This window comes from Argentina silus (assembly GCF_951799395.1).
Source record: "Argentina silus genome assembly, chromosome: 4".
Classification (NCBI taxonomy): Eukaryota; Metazoa; Chordata; class Actinopteri; order Argentiniformes; family Argentinidae; genus Argentina; species Argentina silus.
The window spans coordinates 19,799,982-19,817,822 of NC_139658.1; the positions used below are offsets into that span (position 1 = coordinate 19,799,982).

General features: G+C 41.6%; 2 protein-coding genes across 4 annotated transcripts; both read right to left on the bottom strand.

Annotated features, from left to right (window-relative positions):
- Positions 1 to 917: 917 nt before the first annotated feature.
- c1galt1lb (core 1 synthase, glycoprotein-N-acetylgalactosamine 3-beta-galactosyltransferase 1, like b) lies at positions 918 to 6,823 on the bottom strand. 2 transcript variants are annotated; one of them, XM_083667496.1, is made up of 4 exons: positions 6,646 to 6,823; positions 5,354 to 5,628; positions 4,153 to 4,817; positions 918 to 3,435 (listed from the first exon to the last, which is right to left on the bottom strand). In XM_083667496.1, the coding sequence occupies exons 2-4, from the start codon at positions 5,577 to 5,579 to the stop codon at positions 3,115 to 3,117; spliced, it is 1,212 nt and encodes a 403-aa protein (XP_083523622.1). In that variant the 5' UTR covers positions 5,580 to 5,628; positions 6,646 to 6,823; the 3' UTR covers positions 918 to 3,114. The 2 variants fall into 2 exon arrangements, with proteins under 2 accessions (XP_083523622.1, XP_083523621.1); XM_083667495.1 differs by having other exon boundaries at positions 6,410 to 6,823.
- A 316-nt stretch (positions 6,824 to 7,139) lies between these two features.
- os9 (OS9 endoplasmic reticulum lectin) lies at positions 7,140 to 17,705 on the bottom strand (the record flags this gene model as incomplete). Of its 2 annotated transcripts, XM_083668993.1 has the most annotated exons (15): positions 7,140 to 8,666; positions 8,849 to 8,958; positions 9,606 to 9,773; positions 10,226 to 10,433; positions 11,486 to 11,698; positions 11,804 to 11,895; positions 12,013 to 12,067; positions 12,386 to 12,501; positions 13,324 to 13,482; positions 13,687 to 13,888; positions 14,093 to 14,191; positions 16,062 to 16,138; positions 16,265 to 16,328; positions 16,685 to 16,867; positions 17,556 to 17,705. In XM_083668993.1, 15 exons carry the CDS (start codon positions 17,703 to 17,705, stop codon positions 8,529 to 8,531), a joined length of 2,034 nt encoding a protein of 677 aa, XP_083525119.1. In that variant the 3' UTR covers positions 7,140 to 8,528. The 2 variants fall into 2 exon arrangements, with proteins under 2 accessions (XP_083525119.1, XP_083525120.1); XM_083668994.1 differs by lacking the exon at positions 9,606 to 9,773.
- Between the last annotated feature and the right edge of the window lie 136 nt (positions 17,706 to 17,841).

Consider the following 17,841-nt stretch of genomic DNA (forward strand, 5'->3'; position numbering starts at 1 on the left):
GGTTTAAACCCATTGGTATAATTGCATTTCTATAGAACAAAGTAGATAATTGCTGTACAATATGTTGGTGTTTGTCAACTGTCTTACTGATCTCTGTGTGGTAATAGTCGTCCCTCATCCCTGGAGGAAAGAGGAATACCTACAGCCAAGAGGAGGCATTTTCATCAAGGAAGGCAGACTGAGGTAAGTGGGGCTTCTTGCATGTGAGAGCTTTACCCAAAAAGAACTCTTCATGCCTGATCATCTCAGTCATTGAAATCAGTGCAACACTGATAACTGTCTCTAGCAGAAAGCTTCTAGTTCGAGATGGTGTAAACGATCAGCCCTGTACTAGCCTTGCTATGGTGTTTGGTGGTGCTGTGTCTAACCAGTGTTTTGCTCTCCATCTGTTTCTCTATATATCTCTGCTCAGGTTTCAACGTAGTGTGTAGAACAAGATGTTTTTCCTCTTCAACCCATCACAGCACTGCACCAAGCGAGACTGTACACTTCATTTCCATATCCTGATTTGCATTAAATATCATTTCCTTGGAAGGAAAGAAATCATCATCTTACCATGTCACCAATAGCTATTATGTGGTTCACTGAGGAGAATGGAAAGATGTCTGTAATGCACATATGTTATTTTTGTATTTAATGTTATTCTTATGTTATTGTCTGTCATACTGAATATGATAATATATACATTTGAATAATATACTGTCTGTAACTTCTGGAACCTACCTTTGTGCTGCTTTCACAGTAATAATTTCTAAGATTCTAAGATGTTTTCGTGTTCACTTCATTGCTCAGCCATATAGATTGGTAAAATGTGAACCTTTCTGAGAGCTGTGTAACTTCCTTACCCTCCTCAAAGTATTCGATGTGGCTATGACCTTCTTATTTAAACAAAATGAGGTACACATATACCACAAAGGTACAGTAAAAAAAATATTTCTTTAATATACTAGGTAAAGTACCTTTTTATTGATTAGATTTTACGGACACAATCCTGTCACTCTCACAGCAGATACAGTACACACTCTCTCTCACACACATACGCACTGATGGAAATGGTCACATTGTGCTATTTCTGCCAACATAAATAAACAGTAAATACAGTAAATACAGTTCTGTACATCATTCCCTTTTACAAGATCAAGACGACGTCCGAGATGGATTGTCAGTGAGACTGTTACCAGGCAGTTATCTGAGCAGGAGAAACTCACATCCATTGATCCTAACCTTATACAATCAGTATGGCCAAATCTGGAGAAAAAAAAAAAATGGTAAGATGGTACAGATGCATCTGTAATACAGCAGTGAACCTTCCCGGCACCTGCCTCTCACTGTGCAGGGTTTGAGCAGTTTTGTAAAATGTTACTTCATAAAGTGAACAGCACATAGAGAGAGAGAGGGGGAACATACTGTATACAGAAATATAATTAAATACTGGGGGTCAAATTTCCAGTCATTCCTGTTGGTGATTTTACAAGATATCAATCTCTGAAGGAGTTACAATCGGTCTGAATACAGGCTGCCATGTGTCTAAAATATATCTGTTATTATAATGTAGTCTATCATGTAAAATACAGTATCATACGCCTACTACCCCTCCTCTCCCATTTGTGCAATTGTGACTGACCCATACACAGGCAACAGGTTTGGTACAGAATGGTTAGCTCATGTACAGAGAGAAGAGCTACCATCTCATGTAGACATAGTTAACATTCACAGAAGATACAGGCCAGTTTATTAGGCATGATGATAGCTATTATGAATTGAAGATGAGAAGACAAAGTCCAGCTTATTGTTGCAAAGGACAACGAAGGGCTCACCTCACCCAAAACATATTTACACTTACAGTACCAGTCAAAAGTTTGGACACAAACTTGCCAAGAGGTGGCTACTTTGAAGAATCTAAAATATAAAACATATCCGGGTTTGTTTAACACTTTTTTGTTTACTACATAATTCCATATGTATTCCTTCATAGTTTTGAGGTCTTCAATATTAATCTACAATGTAGAAAATAATATAAAAAAAAAAAAAAAAAAAAAAAAACATTGAATGAGAAGCTGTGTCCAAACTTTTGACTGGTACTGTATGTAAAACAGTATACATAATATATAATGTAGTGTATAATAATAACACAATGATTCATTGACTAACAAAATCAACCATAGAGTGACACCAGCCAATGACATCACATTACAACTGAGGTCCCCCACCCATGTTTGGTCATCTCCCACAAAATAATCCCATAAAAAACTTTATTAATCTGTGTTTGGTTTGAAAATGATAAAAGAGCTTAGCTAAATCATGAAAGGTCCTAAAATCAATACACATTCGATATAATATCCCATCCACAATCACATCTCATCCACAACTAAATCACATCTACCATACCGTTGCCTGGATCAGGCAAAATACACAATATTGTTGAATTTAAAGCACGGTGCAAAAAAACTGTTCTCACTGATCAAATGAAAACAATTCTGAGGGATAGAGAAAATTACTGGCCATGCACAGATATGCTGCCCAAGGTCCTAAGGCCTTCATACCGCCTACATCTGTGGGACAATACTAAACCAACTACAAGATCTCCTTCCTCTCAATACATGATTCTCATTATTAGACAGTCACAGTGCAGAGTCATGTGCAGCTGACAGTGCATACAATCATGGTTTACAAGGCACAAGCTGATGGGGTTGATGGGTGGGGGTGGGGGGGGGGGTGACAATCACTGTCTATAAGCATGAGTGGGCCAAAGGAGCTGGTCTTCAGTATGTCTACTGGCAGACAGTCAGTGACAACATTTTCACTTGTTTCTATATCAGTTTCACTGATCTTAAACCTTTGTTTTCAACGCCTAAGAGCTTAGGCTGATCCCACAATAAATCAGAAATAAAGCAGATCTGACAAGACCAGTTTCTGATCTCCCAGCTCTAGCTAAGTGCCTCAAGGGTGTCAAACAGGCTCTGTTAGTGTTCCATTGCACTTCAACTTTGTGAATGTCACTCCTGGAAATGACCTTTTCACAACAACTGTAGCTATGCATGGAATTGCTTTAATCACAATAAAAATGTGTCTTAAGACAGTGGTTCAAACACGCACACGCACACCAAAAGGCCGCTATTGCTTCTTGTCCTGTAAAACAGCAGACGGGTCTTTGTCCACAGAACGCCTAACGCCCTCTTTCCCGTTTGTCCTGGACGGATCATCCTCCTCTCCCCTCTCCTTCTCTAAGGCAGCCGGCTCTTTGGCGTCTCCCCTCTCCGCCATGTCCAAGGCCACATCTGACCCCTCAGTCTTATAGCCCAGGGGAGCCGGGGGCTGGTAGCGATACTTGTAGCCAAAGGCACGCAGGTGATAGATGTAGTACTCCAACAAGTACATAAGTGATGGATCCACATAATGGAAAGACACAGACAGGTCTGAGCAGCAGTTGGCACCCTGGAGACAGCAAGAAAAGAACAGCATTAGAGCAAGCAGAGAAATGTGTGTGTATATATTACCCAGGATGGAGGGCGGGGTGTCAATCAACAAGACAAGATGCAGATGAATGAAGTAAAGTTGATTGTGAAGGTCTGTTATGTTAGAAACTGCTCTTTTAACAGTCATTACCTATTCTATTAAGTGTGTGCATATGTAATCAAAACATCAATAAACTGCTGAACAGTACTTTCTACCCACCTGCTTTTTTAAACAAGTAACAGTAATCCATATAATTACCTAAGACTGAGGAAGCGAGTTAGGGAGGAAATGTACACCCAACATAATGTATATGTTATGTACACCCAAACCTCCTAGCACCTCTCTGCTTGTTGAACAAACAATGCTTACAAGTGTCTCTAATACGAAAAACAAACAATACTGTGTTGACAAATCAAGTGAGGGAGATAAGATGTCGTAAGGAGAGGCACACTTGCATACGCCTACGGCTATTTGATTGCACATTAACAGACACTGACATCCGCCTACAGCTATTTGATTGCACATTAATAGACACTTACATATGCCTACAGCTATTTGATTGCGTCTTTGTTGAAGATAAATGTAAATACATAAGTGTTGTGTAAATTATGTAATAAAAAAAAAAGTTGAAAGTTGTAACCCATGTAATGTTCTCATCCAGCCCTAACAGCCCCTGGCCTGAGCCCCTGTACTTGCCTCTGAGATAGGGTAGTAGCAGTAGCTCCAGTACCAGAAGCTCTTGGGGAACTTGGATGTGAGGTGCTGCTCGGGGACAAAGGGGTGAAAGGTCTCCCTATGGATGGTGTCTCTGGAGTCCCCTGCCTTCACCCCCACTTTCTCCATGCACTGCCCCATGGCCAGGTCCTCCACGGGGGTGGTGTGGGTGCACACCTTTGTCTTAAAGCCCTCCACGAACCTCCTCAGTGCCTCTTTACTCAGCACATAGCCTGCCCCGCCACTCATGTAGCCCTGCTTGGTGTAGGGCTTGAACCTCCGGCCAAAGTAGACGGGCTCCTCGGGCGTGCGGTTGGCCAGCACCCAGCGCAGGTTGTCCACGATCACGTAGGTGTCGTCGTCGGCCTTGAGGAACCAGTCAGCCTCGTCGGCGTGGTGTTCGTAGGCGTAGTGGAAGGCACGGATGGTCTTCCAGTAGAGCTGGTCGCGGCCCTCCTTAGTGCCAAGCCCCACGGTGGGGAAATCAACGTCGTCCACGGAGCTCATGAACACCACTATGTTACAGTGGCGGCTCCAGGTGGCCTTCACGTGGCGAGCCTTCGTCTGCAGGTTTTTGGGACCCGTCATTACCCAACACAGGATGCGAACCTTCTTGTACAGCTCATCTGCTATACGACTGTCCTCACCTGAAGTGGGAGGGAGATGGTGACAATTAATTGCTTATACTTCATATGAATGTGAGGCGCAGTGTATGCATATTGGTGTGCCTAATTGATTGATTGTTTTACAGGACTTGATTCAACAATAAGGGGATGTGTAGAATGATACAGGCAAATGACACAGCAAAGCCATGCCACAAATAGAATAGACAACCACATATCATAACACCTTGTGAATGGAAGCCAAGCCATTACACTGATCTCCAGTCATGTGGAGGAGACCAGGCAATATGAGCCTTGTTTGTCACTCTCTGCAACTCACCTTTCTTTAAAACCTGTTTCTGTAAGGTGTGTCTTAAAAGACAGCAAACACAAAAAAAACATAATGTAATGACTTCCGTGTTCTACCTACCCAAACCCAGCCGCATCTGATCAAAGGTTACGTACATTTACAAATGGAATAAGGTGTGTCATCCATACCTAGGCTACACCTTCTAGTGTATGCTTTGTCAAGTCATTTGCCATCTGTCAAGAGAAATACTGAGATAATAAAACGGCTGTACCTTTGTGGTGAGGGTGGTTCAAGTTAAAGAGGGCAGACCTCTCCTTCTTCCAGTTCTTCAACTCCTCCTCCAGTTCATCTAGCTGAGGCTCTGTGTTGTCAAGGCCATCGGGCTGATGTCCAGAGAAGCTCTCTTCAAACCACACCTGATGCAGGAACACATACAGTGTGCAGGTCCCCACAAGGAAGCCCACGTAGAAGGAGCACCTCGAGCCCAGGGCCTTCATAATGAACTACAAACAATGTGACTCACACTTAATCAATATGTGCAGAGACCTGGGGAGCAAGAGAGAGAGAGGAAGGTAATGAGAAACTAAGATTTGGCAGGCATTTACAGGAATGCTGGCCATGAGGACAGAAACACAGGCATGCTGAGCATGAGTCAGAAAGCCCTAATGTTCAAATTAGGGCTGTACAGATGAATCAATGAATTAAACAGATTATTAGACTAATGATTTAATTTTTCTTTTAAAAATAGCAAGGACAAGAAGTTAGAGTGAGAGTGATACGTAAAGTAAAGAGTGTTGTACCAAGGATCTCGGTTCAACCATTCAGCAACCTTTTGCTTTTAACTATGTGTTTGGGAATGGCAATTTTTATAGGCCACCACTTTGTATAAAGTGCCCTATGTTCTTATGTAGAAATGTTCAGAAAATCTATGACCACCTAAATTGCAAAGACGAGCAATATGGACCTATAAAACTAGTAGTAGTAGTTGTTGTTAATATGAGCGTCTGTAATCACATCTTCACATAGTTAGCAATGAGCTGATGTTTGTTCATATCTCTGGACAACAATAATCAAACTTTATCATACCATTGTTGGTCACCTATATTGGTTAGTGCTCGTCAGACCACCAGACGAGTCTATCGAGTTTTAGAACAATTAACCGGAGAACTGTGAAAAAGAGAACTTGCCACTGCTAGCTAACTAGTAGCTAAAGTCCACTGTAGGAAAAGTCAGTTATGGCTCCAAATACCAATCGATTCGTTCACGACCACAATAGCACTGGCCACATATTACATCAAAACAAAATAAGATACAACGTTTTACTTGCCGTTCAGGAGGTAGCAAGCTACAGCCTGCGATGTCCGAAGCCAGGCTAACACTGTGGGCTAGCTACTATGGTCGCTATAATAGCCTTTTGGCCAGCTAACGTTAGCTATCAGTAGCATGGTGAAGTAAAGTAAATGACAGCGACAGAAATTCCAAGTATCATCCAAAACCAATCTCGATTTAGTCTATATTAAAAGATTTGCTTGTTAGTAAAAAAAAAAAAAAAGAAAAACTCACATCACAAGAAAAACCTGTTTTTACGGGTGGCGAGCTAATGTTACAGGAAACGCCAACTTGGATAGACACGCAAGACCAGAAGTGTCAGTACGACTCGTATTGGTTAGCAGGTTGTTTAGTTGCCTAGTTCCCACCCTTTCAACTATATAACATTCCTATTGGACCATTGCATGTACTCGGAACAAGCACAACCAATCATTTAATTGACAGGTGACACGTACAGTAAGATGTGAGTGATAGGGCCAACTTGTAAAATGTAAGTCACATTATGCAGGATGTTGCCTCTGTGGGTGCTCTTAAGCCAACAATGGATCTAATGCCTATGAGCATAAGATTATTTTGCCAAAGTGTGTAAGCCGAAAACTAAGCAAGAATGTGTGGTAAACAATTAGCAATTAAACAAATTAAACACAAAATTGTTGTTTCCCTTTACAACCATTAGAAGATTCACCAAGATATATGAACACACTGTTGACAGAAAAATCTTGACAGTGTATTTCTAAGATCTTTAATTTACATTAGCGAAGTATGAGTATACAAAGACTTTACAAGGCAGCTCAAAGTGACTTGGTGTACAAGAATTTACAATGTAACAAAATTTGATCTGTTTGACATCTTCACCCAATTACACCCCTCAAACCACAAGGAAGGGTGCTTACAATGATCTTCGCTAACTCAATCAAAAATAATCCCCTCACATGTTGAAGCAAAATTATTTCCAGATTTTAAGGAGCTACAATTACTCAGAAAATATACATATTAAGCCCTTTTACAACTCTGAACAAACCTTGGCTACAATAAAAAATTCTTTGAGGGGTTATTATTTTTGGTTAATTCTGCATTTGATTGGCATTGCACTTTCCTTTTTCAGTGCTCCTATGCCAAGATAGTGACTTTGGCATAAAGTTGGCAGATGTTGATCCAATCACAGGACTCGTTCTAGTATCATTTGGTTTCAAATCCCTTAAGTGTATAAATGCCATCACACCATTTCTTACATAAAATTACTCTAAACTTCCAGTCCCATTGTTGATAAATGCATAAATTCAACATTTCCAGAAAGAAAATGTATGCATGGAGTATGGTCAATGTTTCAACAAGCATATCCATTGACAAATACCAAATTAACTTAAATAGTCAAAAGAGCTTAAAAAAAAAAAATCACACTGGTTTGAATTCAAAATATATCTAAATGTGGTTTGACCTTCAGAAGCTGAAATTGCTGTTTCTTTTGTCCTTTCCAAACCTTAAACACTTAGTTAACCAAGGAATAGTGAATAGAACATTGCCCCTTATGCAAATATATCCATCTAGTTTTTCACATTTGTTATTTCCTCCATTGCATCACCCACTGACGTGATTACCTCAGTGACATGCAGCAGACAAATACAGAGTATTTACGCTCCTGCTCTGGTTACACAATGAACTGGCATCAACATTCTGTAGAGATGTTAAATTAAACCTCATATTCAGTCCAAGTCATTGAAAAATTTTCACAAGTGCATATTGTCCAGTCCATGGCGCTTTCCACCTCTCTCTCATATTAGCTGATAGTTACAGGTATTGAAATTATGTCTTTTAAGACATAGAAATTACCGTCCACAAAAGAGGGGAGAAAACAAACCCTGACACTACTACACTACCACAGCTGAGACATTTGGATTTCATTGTGCAAGGTACAAATGATGTCTGATGTGAACAAAACACATTTCTGAGTGTGGAAACAGGTGTTTCTGTGGTCACTGTTTTTTTTATGAGCTAGGGCTCAGTGGCTGCAGAGACCTTGTATTAGGTTCAGAGTTCTGATGGATGAGAGGGAAACTCCCTGACTTCTAGCCTTCACAGGTGCTTGGTTCCCACGGCAAGGAAAAGACTCCCACAACTCATAATTCCACATCTTCCGAATCAGAGGCACTGGTGGACTGGGCCTCATCCTGCGACTCTCCCCACACAAACCTATAGTTGTTCTCCAGCTCCTGCTGCCTCTTTTGTTCCTTGTAAACCTCCTCTGTGCCTCCTGTCTGAGTGACAAAGGAATTAGCAGATTATGGCACACATTTACTTACATTGCAATTGAGTACGTTTGGTTGGTGTGCTTGTACCTGCCCACATCAATGGCAATCTCTTTCAATGCTAAAATAAACCAACCTGTGCTTAACATAAACATTTCTTTTTTTTTTTTTTTTTTTTTTTTTTAAATTACCAGTAGGTTGATAAGCAGCTCCCTGAAGGACTTTGTGTCTTCTTCAGTCAGCCACTGGTCCCCAGCCTCCTCTGCTGTCCTCCGTGTTAATATTTTCACCTCAATTTTACCTAATGAAAAAAAGGACTAGCTAAGTTACACACCCTTACTCATGCAGACAGGTAAATACAACACACCCATCACCCCTGCACAAGTACAGAGACACCAGACAGACATTGGCAAATAAACATCAGTCTCTGAGACACCTAAGCATATATGCTCACAAACACGGCACTTACTTAAATCAATAGTTAAGGTCAACAAACACACAGAGAAACAGGACATGGAAAGTGCATGAAAGACAGACCATGAATATGGGTGGAACCATTGCATCTCAAACGTACCCTTACATTTCCGCATGTGAAGCCTAAAGTGTCGCCCATTTTTAACGGCTTGACCTTTTCTCAAAAGACAGCAGCTATCCCTCACACGCGGTAGCGTCTTCAGAACACTCTCCACCAAAGCATTGCCCTTCTAGCACCTTCCTACTCTTCCCACCTGAGAAGTGGGGATATCAGGCTACAAAGCTTGAAGATTTTGAATAGATGTGATAGAGGTGATTGTGTGTGATTGTCTGTGTTATTAGGGAGCCCCTTCTATTTTTGGAACACAACCCAAATAGGCCGAGGAGATGAGAAGAGAGTGATATGATTGTATGCTATAGATAGCAGACAGAAGAGAGACAGGCCGTGTGTTTTTCGGGCACGCCCCTTCCTACCTTCGGCCTTCAGTCCCGCTTTCTCTAGCTGCTCTTTAACCACGTCCTTAATGTGCTGCCACTGGGGGTCTCCTTCTCCCATCTCCTGAACTTTGACCTCCCCATCAGGGCTGCCGCCCGTCTTATACTTAGTAATTCTGATCTTAACATGGTCGTCAGCCGCTTGGTCTGGGGGTGACGGAACAAAAGAGGGACAACACAAGTGTGTAGGGCAGCAGGGTGTACGGCAGGACGTAGGAGCCAAACTTCAATTCAATTGTACGGTGCATTTTCACATGGATTTCCAGATGACTTCACAATTACAAGCCTCTTTTCTAATCCTCCAACAGGTATATCTTAGGCGACAGTGGCAATTGGCTAGAAAAAGCCAAGTTATGGTAATTTAGCATATTGATGGTAGTCTATGATAGCCTTGCTCTATTATTGTTAGACTGCTGTCCTATCAGTACACCAGTAGAGCCTAGAGTTGTTTGGGTCTTTCCTGAGCTTAAACAACATGTCTCTGAGTACTGAACATGAGATGACTTTATGACCAACATCTACATGAATGAATATCCACAGTATGTAGATGCACACATAGACCCGGTCATCAAGAGTGAGGTGAGTGAGAGGCCAGTTACCTGGCTGCCGTGGGGCCAGGCTGGGGCTTCCCCTGGCTGGGTCGTTGGCCCTCTGGGCTCCCTCCGGCTGGGGCTCTGCCTCTGGGTCCTGGGTCTCTTTGTCCTCCAGGCGGTCCAGCAGCTTGTCCAGAGTAGTCTCCAGTGTTTGAGTGGCCTGTGTGCGATCAAACTCTCCCTTTAACCCCTCAGTCTCCAGCTCCTGCTGTGCCTGGAATACAGAGAGAGGCTGATCATGAAAAAAAAACTATAAATCAGCCAGTAAATTATTTGCTACATTGATGTTGGGAAAGGAAAACTACAGGACGACCAATCTCGTTCTGCAAGTTAGGCTATCTGCCCCAAACTGTGCACCAACACAGTCTCCAAATTATTACGTTCTGGGGGATTCTTTCTGCAGACCAGGAAATACGTTCTGGGGGATCGTAATACAGTATATGGCCCTGTTATTTATTGCATGCACATTATGTATACAGAGTGAAGACTTTCACCAAAGCAGCACAAAATGTCCAGGAAGAAAACACACTTAGGTTTTCTCTCAGGATATCTCATGATCTGTGGTGCCTTATAATTTGTATACACTCTTTAATTCTGTTTTGGATAGTTGTTTAAAAGCCTAATTTAACGTGTTCTCTCCATTCGAAATCCATATGATTTGTCTTGGCCTATAATGTCAGTGTTACGCATGCTGCCCGGAAGCCTTCTTCTGCATGCAATTGTGATGTCATGATGTTGCTCTGTGGTCCTCTGTGGCTCAGTTGGTAGAGCGTGGCGCTAACAACACTTAGGTTGTGCGTTTGATTCCTGCTGGGACCATATATACTGAAATGTATGCACTCACTGCAATGTAAGTCGCTTTGGATAAAAGCGTCAGCTAAATGGCATATATATATATATAAGATTTATCAAAAGATTGTATTATCAAGAATAGGCAATTAGCAAGACCATTGTAATGACAAGAAGAAAGTTTAGCACACACATAGGAGAAGTTGTCTCTGAATGCAATTGCAAGATAATTTCTAAGATAATTTGCCTTCTCACTCTTTTCAATTGCATGAATAACATTTAGTGCGACCAAATCATGTGCTGGTGGTACCAAATGAAAAAGTTGGTGGCACAGCTTAGTCTGCAGACCTGTAAAATTCCAGACAATGATTAAGAAATTCTACAACAGATAGTGTTTATCACAAATGAAAAATCAATATCAACTAAAGACAAAATGAACGACTCATCTGATTTCATTGCCATCTCTTCTGTCTGTACCTCGTCTATGATGTGGTCAAACGACTTCTGCATTTCCTCCTTAATCTCCTCGATCTTGGCAGAGGACACAGTGAGGTCGCCCATTTCCTCTTCAAACTCCTGCAGCAGACGCTCATCTTCATCCCCCTCCTCTTCCTCACTATTCCTCTCCTCCTTTCCCCCCTCTTTTCTGTGAGCATCTGCTTGTTGTGTTTTGGTCTGAGTTTGTGCTTTCTGAGAACAGAGTAAGGGAGAGAGTCATAATAAAATGAAATGCACAAATTATGAAATCACTGAATTATGTACGATGTAAACTATTCTGAACAAAGGTTCTCTTACCTTTCTGTTGCTCTCTTTGAGATGCTGGACAAATTTCATCAGGTCTGCAGGGTCTGTGATGATTTTGAAGTTGAATTTTTCATCTCCAAAACCTGCAAATCCAAAACAGGAGAGGTAATCAATGCAAGGATTAGACCTGACAGTGAGGAGTGTTCACAATAATGTTATATTGATCTTTGTGTTTGTAAGGCCAGTGTGAAATACATTACCTTCCTCTAGGACCTCATTATCGGTGAGCAGATCATCATGGGCATCATCTCCAGCCTGTGAAAATAGAACACCTTTTAGTGCCATCTTGTGGGGGTTCAAGGCACTAGAGCATGTGTGTTACCCCGAGACTGAGACATAATTACAAGGGTACAAAGGCAGAATAAAGGGACGAATCTAGGAACAAAAATAATGGGTGCACAACACATCCATGACAAATTATTTTGTATGTTTTCATGTATCTGTCCATAGACACAGAAAGCAGCCATTAATGTAGGGTTGGAGAGATAAAACTGAGACATACGTTTGTCGCATAAGAAGAAGTAAACATAAAAAAACGATAAAAAACAATAAAAAAGATCGGTCACTTGGTACCTCATGCTCTGATTGGATGTCGGTTGCGGTGGCACCCTCTGGCCTCGTCACCCCCTCCCAGAAATCAGAGTCCTCTGGCTCTCCATCCACAGTATCATCAGACGTGACAACAGCATCTGTTCCAATGCAATGGGAATATGTAAACAACACTGTTATTATCTATGTTGCAATCACATTCATCAGCATTTTTACTTGCCTGCAACATAAATAATAATCAGTATTAGAAAGTATCTGTGCTGTGTAAAATATCACTAGTCACTCTACCCACAGGCCAAGCACACACATACACAATTTGAAATGAACATATATTGGTAGTTGCAACTGAAATAAATAGGATACCTGAATAAGTGAAGGGTCAGGTATTAGGTCAACTTAAGAGTGGACAAAGTGTAGCAATAGATCACACTGATTTGTCATGATTGATTGATGCTGTGTTTTCACCTGCTTAATGCAGCATCCTTGTAATATGTGATGATACATGCATACTCGCACTCAAATATGTCAAATGTCATATTCATGAATAACGTGTTTGCTTGTACAATGGGTCTTTGTCTCTTACAATAGAAATAAAGCCATCTTGCACTCCCACAATCTTCTGGGAACGAAGGCCTCTGAAGGCCAGAGCAAGAAGGGTCCATTGTACAACTGTGTTACAAGTTATTTTTTTATTTGTGGAGAACCAATTATATTGCAAGGCACATTCTGACGTAAATGTAAGTACAAAAAGTAATGCACAGGAAAAGCCTCCTTGAGAAATGATTGAATGAAAAGTTTCTCCCAGGCCCACATCACCTATACTCAAATCTGCCGTCTGATCTTTTTTTCACCACCTCTCACACAAGGTCAGTACATGAATAAAGTCAGTACTGTAAACTAACCATGGGCTCATAATCACAATACATGAATATAAGAGCACCTGCCATTTTTAGAAAATGCACCTTTTGTGTCTGACCCCATGATGTCCGGGTCATCAGTGGGCGACGCCAACTCATCGGTCATCTCACCCACTGTGCCATCTGTCCCCTTGTCACCAGCCAACATCTCATCAAGACTCTTCAGCTCTTCTGAGATCTGCTCCACTTTACGCTTTGTATCAGCTGACAGAAAGAGAAGGGGAGAGAGAGAGAGAGAGAGAGAGAGAGAGAGAGAGAGAGAGAGAGAGAGAGAGAGCGTAAGGAAGAGGGTGGCATTATTCCTTGCGGCTTCTGAAATTAGGCGACCAATTAGGACATGTGTCCAGGGTTAATACAACATTTAGGCTGGACACCCTTTTCAAAGACCCAACACCCCTGCGGACTCACAGACTTGAGCCCTGACGTAGTCCATGTACTGCTGGGCACTGAGGGCCGGCTGGCACACGATGCCCTGGGGCTTGGCAGTGGAGGGCGGGCGCAGGAAGGGGTGTTGGCAAGTGCGGCTGGTATGGACCGTCAGCACGTAGCGGCAGGACTGGGGCTCATCCACTCGGATGATATAATCCCCAGAGCCTTCCTCACACACAAACTGGTAAATATAAGATAAAGTATAAGCATCCAGTGAATTAAAGCTGCATCCGTTTATTGACTCATTTCCAGTTTTACTGTTCATCTTTTTCAGTAAATCAAACACAGATGCCTTTGTTGATCTTCATTATAATAATTCAGAGTGTTCTGGGAAAGATATGGAACTCTGACCAAGATTAAATTATGTCATCCAATTCTCTCTCACCCTGACTTCAGTCTCCCTGGGGCTCCCATTCAGGTCACACTTGGAACCGTTGACATAGGTTTGACTATGATAGCGCTTCAGTCTGTGCTGCTTGGAAGCCTGAGAGGAGCAAAAGCAAGAGAAAGAAGAGAGAGATCACTTAATTAGTGTGTGTACTACATCTTCTGGACGTTTGCTCCTATCACTGCAGCACAATAATCTATAACTGATGTTTGTATGTGCCTGCTCTTGTATGGATATACAGTTAGGTTCATATATATTTGGACTCTGACACAATTTTTGTTATTTTAGCTGTTTACCAAAACATATTCAAGTTACAGTTATATATGAATATCGGCCTAAAGTGCAGACTCTCAGCTTTAATTTGAGGGTATTCACATCCAAATTGAAGGAAGGGTTTAGGAATTACAGCTCTTTTATATGTAGCCCCCTCTTTTTCAAGGGACCAAAAGTAATTGGACAATTGACTCAAAGCTGTTTCATGGACAGGTGTGGGCTATTCCTTTGTTATTTCTTTATCAATTAAGCAGATAAAAGGTCTGAGTTGATTCCAAGTGTGGCATTTGCATTCGGAAGCTGTTGCTGTGAACGCACAACATGCGGTCAAAGGAGCTCTCAATGCATGTGAAACAGGCCATCCTTAGGCTGCAAAAACAAAACAAAAATCCATCAGAGAGATAGCAGCAATATTAGGAGTGGTCAAATCAACAGTTTGGTACATTCAGAGAACAAAAGATCGCACTGGTGAGCTCGTCAACACAAAAAGGCCTGGACGTCCACGGAAGACAACAGTGGTGGATGATTCAGGATCCTTCACATGGTAAAGAAAAACCCCTTCACAACATCCAGCCAACACTCTCCGGGATGTAGGCATATCATTATCCACGTTTACCATCAAGAGAAGACTTCACAAGAGCAAATACAGAGGGTTCACCACAAGGTGCAAACCATTCATAAGCCTCAAGAATACAAAGGCCAGATTAGACTTTGCCAAAAAACATCTAAAAAAGCCAGCCCAGTTCTGGAACAGCATTCTTTGGACAGATGAAACTAAGATCAACCTGTGCCAGAGTGATGGGAAGAAAAAAGTATGGAGAAGGCTTGGAACGGCCCATGAACCGAATCATACCACATCTTCTGTAAAACACGGTAGAGGCAGTGTGATGGCATGGGCATGCATGGCTTCCAATAGCACTGGGTCACTTGTGTTTATTGATGATGTGACACACAAAGGAGGAAACTCAGCATTTGGTTATGTCCATAGATTCCAGACTTTAGGCAGTCATTGCCTGCAAAGGATTCTTGACAAAGTATTAAAAATGAACATTTTATTTATGATAATGTTAATTTGTCCAATTACATTTGAGCCCCTGAAAATAGGAGACTGTGTATACAAATGTTTATGGTTGCAATGGTTGCAATTCCTAAATGTTTCATACAATATTTTTGTTCAACTCCTTGAATTAAAGCTGAAAGTCTGCACTTCAATTGCATCTCGATTGTTTCATATCAAATCTATTGTGGTGGCATACAGAGCCAAAATTATGAAAATTGTGTCCAAATATTTCCGACCCTAATTGTAGACCATTGTCATTCTATTATCATCACAGCTGGAGAGTCTCTGGAGAGGCAATAATTTCTGCTCAACAGGGTCATGCTGTTCTTTGACTGAGTATGTCAACAACAAGAACAGCTACTGTGCATGCTGTGTTCCAAAGATAACAAGCAGTCATGACCGCCTAGCATGCAAACCGACCTCAACAACCTTGGGTGCCAAACAAAATGATTATCAAATAGTTGAGTTGGGAGATTTTTAACAAGAGTTGGGAGATTTTTCAATTCTATCAGATATGTATGCTAATATAATATAATTCAAAATAGGAGTTATAAACACATAAACACATTCAAATGAATACAAATTCCTATGAGGGGATGGAGGGAGATTGTATATGACCATACAAACCGTTACCTTGGCTGTTTCATTGCTCCAGTCAAACTCTGAATCATAATAGCCCAGGAATAGAACTTCCCCTTTAATTTCTGTGTCTGTGGACAGATACACGAAAACATACATAATCCTTTGTCATCTCAAAGACAGTGTGGTAGACTATGCCATTTACATCCATTCCAGTGAAGGTAACAATGAGAAAAACAGTTGTGGAGAAATCTTACCCTCAAGGTGATACTGTCTGATATGCTGTCCATAGCAGAACTCATATGTCCACCAGTCCTTTGTCTGTAGTCATAGGGAATAACAATGTGTCAGTCTAGTAGTAGCTTATTTTACATTTCATAATACACGTAGGCTAAAACAATGGATCATTGACATTCATATATATAAAGTGATGTGAGGAAGCTTATTGGCAGGTAGATGTTTGTCTAGGCATATATGTACATGGCAGGCTATTGAAACGAAGACATGTTAGTCTTCACTGTCGATAAAGGGGAAGTGCAATCACCAGCACTGCTGTCACTGGGTAGTGAAGTGACTGTACAGGACTTCCCTTTTGAGATTTTGTATGTGTGTCTGTGTCTGTGTGTGTGTGTGTGTGTGTGTGTGTGTGTGTGTGTGTGTGTGTGTGTGTGTCTCACCTTCACTAGGCAGGGGGCACTGTGCATGGGCTTGAGGAGGTCTGGGATGCCTGGCCCGCTGTACCCCTGGGACTCAGGCTCAGAAGCAGGATCCTGGTGAAACCTCACAGCCTGGGCTGGGAGACGACACTCATACAGCTGCTTGTATTTGCTAGAAACCAGCATTACCTCATCTGTCTCGGCCTGAAATGATTAATTTATTGTGGTTAGATTTTGAATTTAAAATGTTACCATAAGATGAATTAGTTTTCTGTGTATGACACATTATTGGTCCAAATCGTGACCCTGTAACAGGGTTGAAGGAGACAACTCTCAACCAGCAGTGGGTATGGTATGATCTGTGCCAGCAGCATCTCACAAGTTCATTTATTTGTGTGGAGAAAAAACAAACGACCTGTGTCTCGTGCGCTGCCACAACCGCCGGTAGCGTGCGGATATCGGCCGTTAATGCACGCCCTCTCTACAGCAGCTCTGACAGCTGTCAGCATTTCCTTCTGAACGAGCGTTACTCTAGCCATCTAAGCTGGCAGCTATCTGTCTACCATGCAACAGTGACTGTGTTTCATAACATGTACAGTTGGCAAACATCAGGATAAGCCCCTCATATCATAACCGCACGGCTTAAAAGATAACATCATTGTTGACATGTTGTTTACAAAGCTAGCTAGCTGGTTAACACATTACGTTCATAATCTCATGCATACGTGATTCGATTAGCTGACTGCAAAGTTGTCCTGGGTTCTTTAGCTACTTCAGCATCTGTTTTTTTGTATGGTATTGTTTGATAGTACTATTAGTATTAGCTCATCTCCTCGCTGGGTGAGGCTAGCTAGCTAACGTAGCGTTAGCTAAACAAGTACTATCAGCTCACCTGTCCCATGATGACTGGATCGGAAAGAATCTGGATACCATATTTCATTTCGTTTAATTCCTCTAAATTCAAGAAAGCTGAGACGGATAGCAAACATGTTAAAAAGAAAACGTAGAGTCCCCTCATCCACCTAACCAAGGGAGCAGCCATGATTTTCCCAATCTGACTGACAGGTCGTTCTTGTTGTTATTTGGTTCAAGGAAATGGATTGTCTGACATGCTGAATGTGGATTGGACAATATGAACATGAAATGTCACATACGGGCTAATATACATGTCAATCAAT

Excerpts from the sequence above, each read along its gene's own strand:
- c1galt1lb (XM_083667496.1), bottom strand. The coding sequence starts at position 5,579 with ATGAAGGCCCTGGGCTCGAGGTGCTCCTTCTACGTGGGCTTCCTTGTG. Across the intron at positions 4,818-5,353 it reads GAACCACCCTCACCACAAAG|GTGAGGACAGTCGTATAGCA; the intron begins GTACAGCCGTTT and ends CTCCCACTTCAG. Across the intron at positions 3,436-4,152 it reads GCTACTACCCTATCTCAGAG|GGTGCCAACTGCTGCTCAGA; the intron begins GCAAGTACAGGG and ends TGCTGTCTCCAG.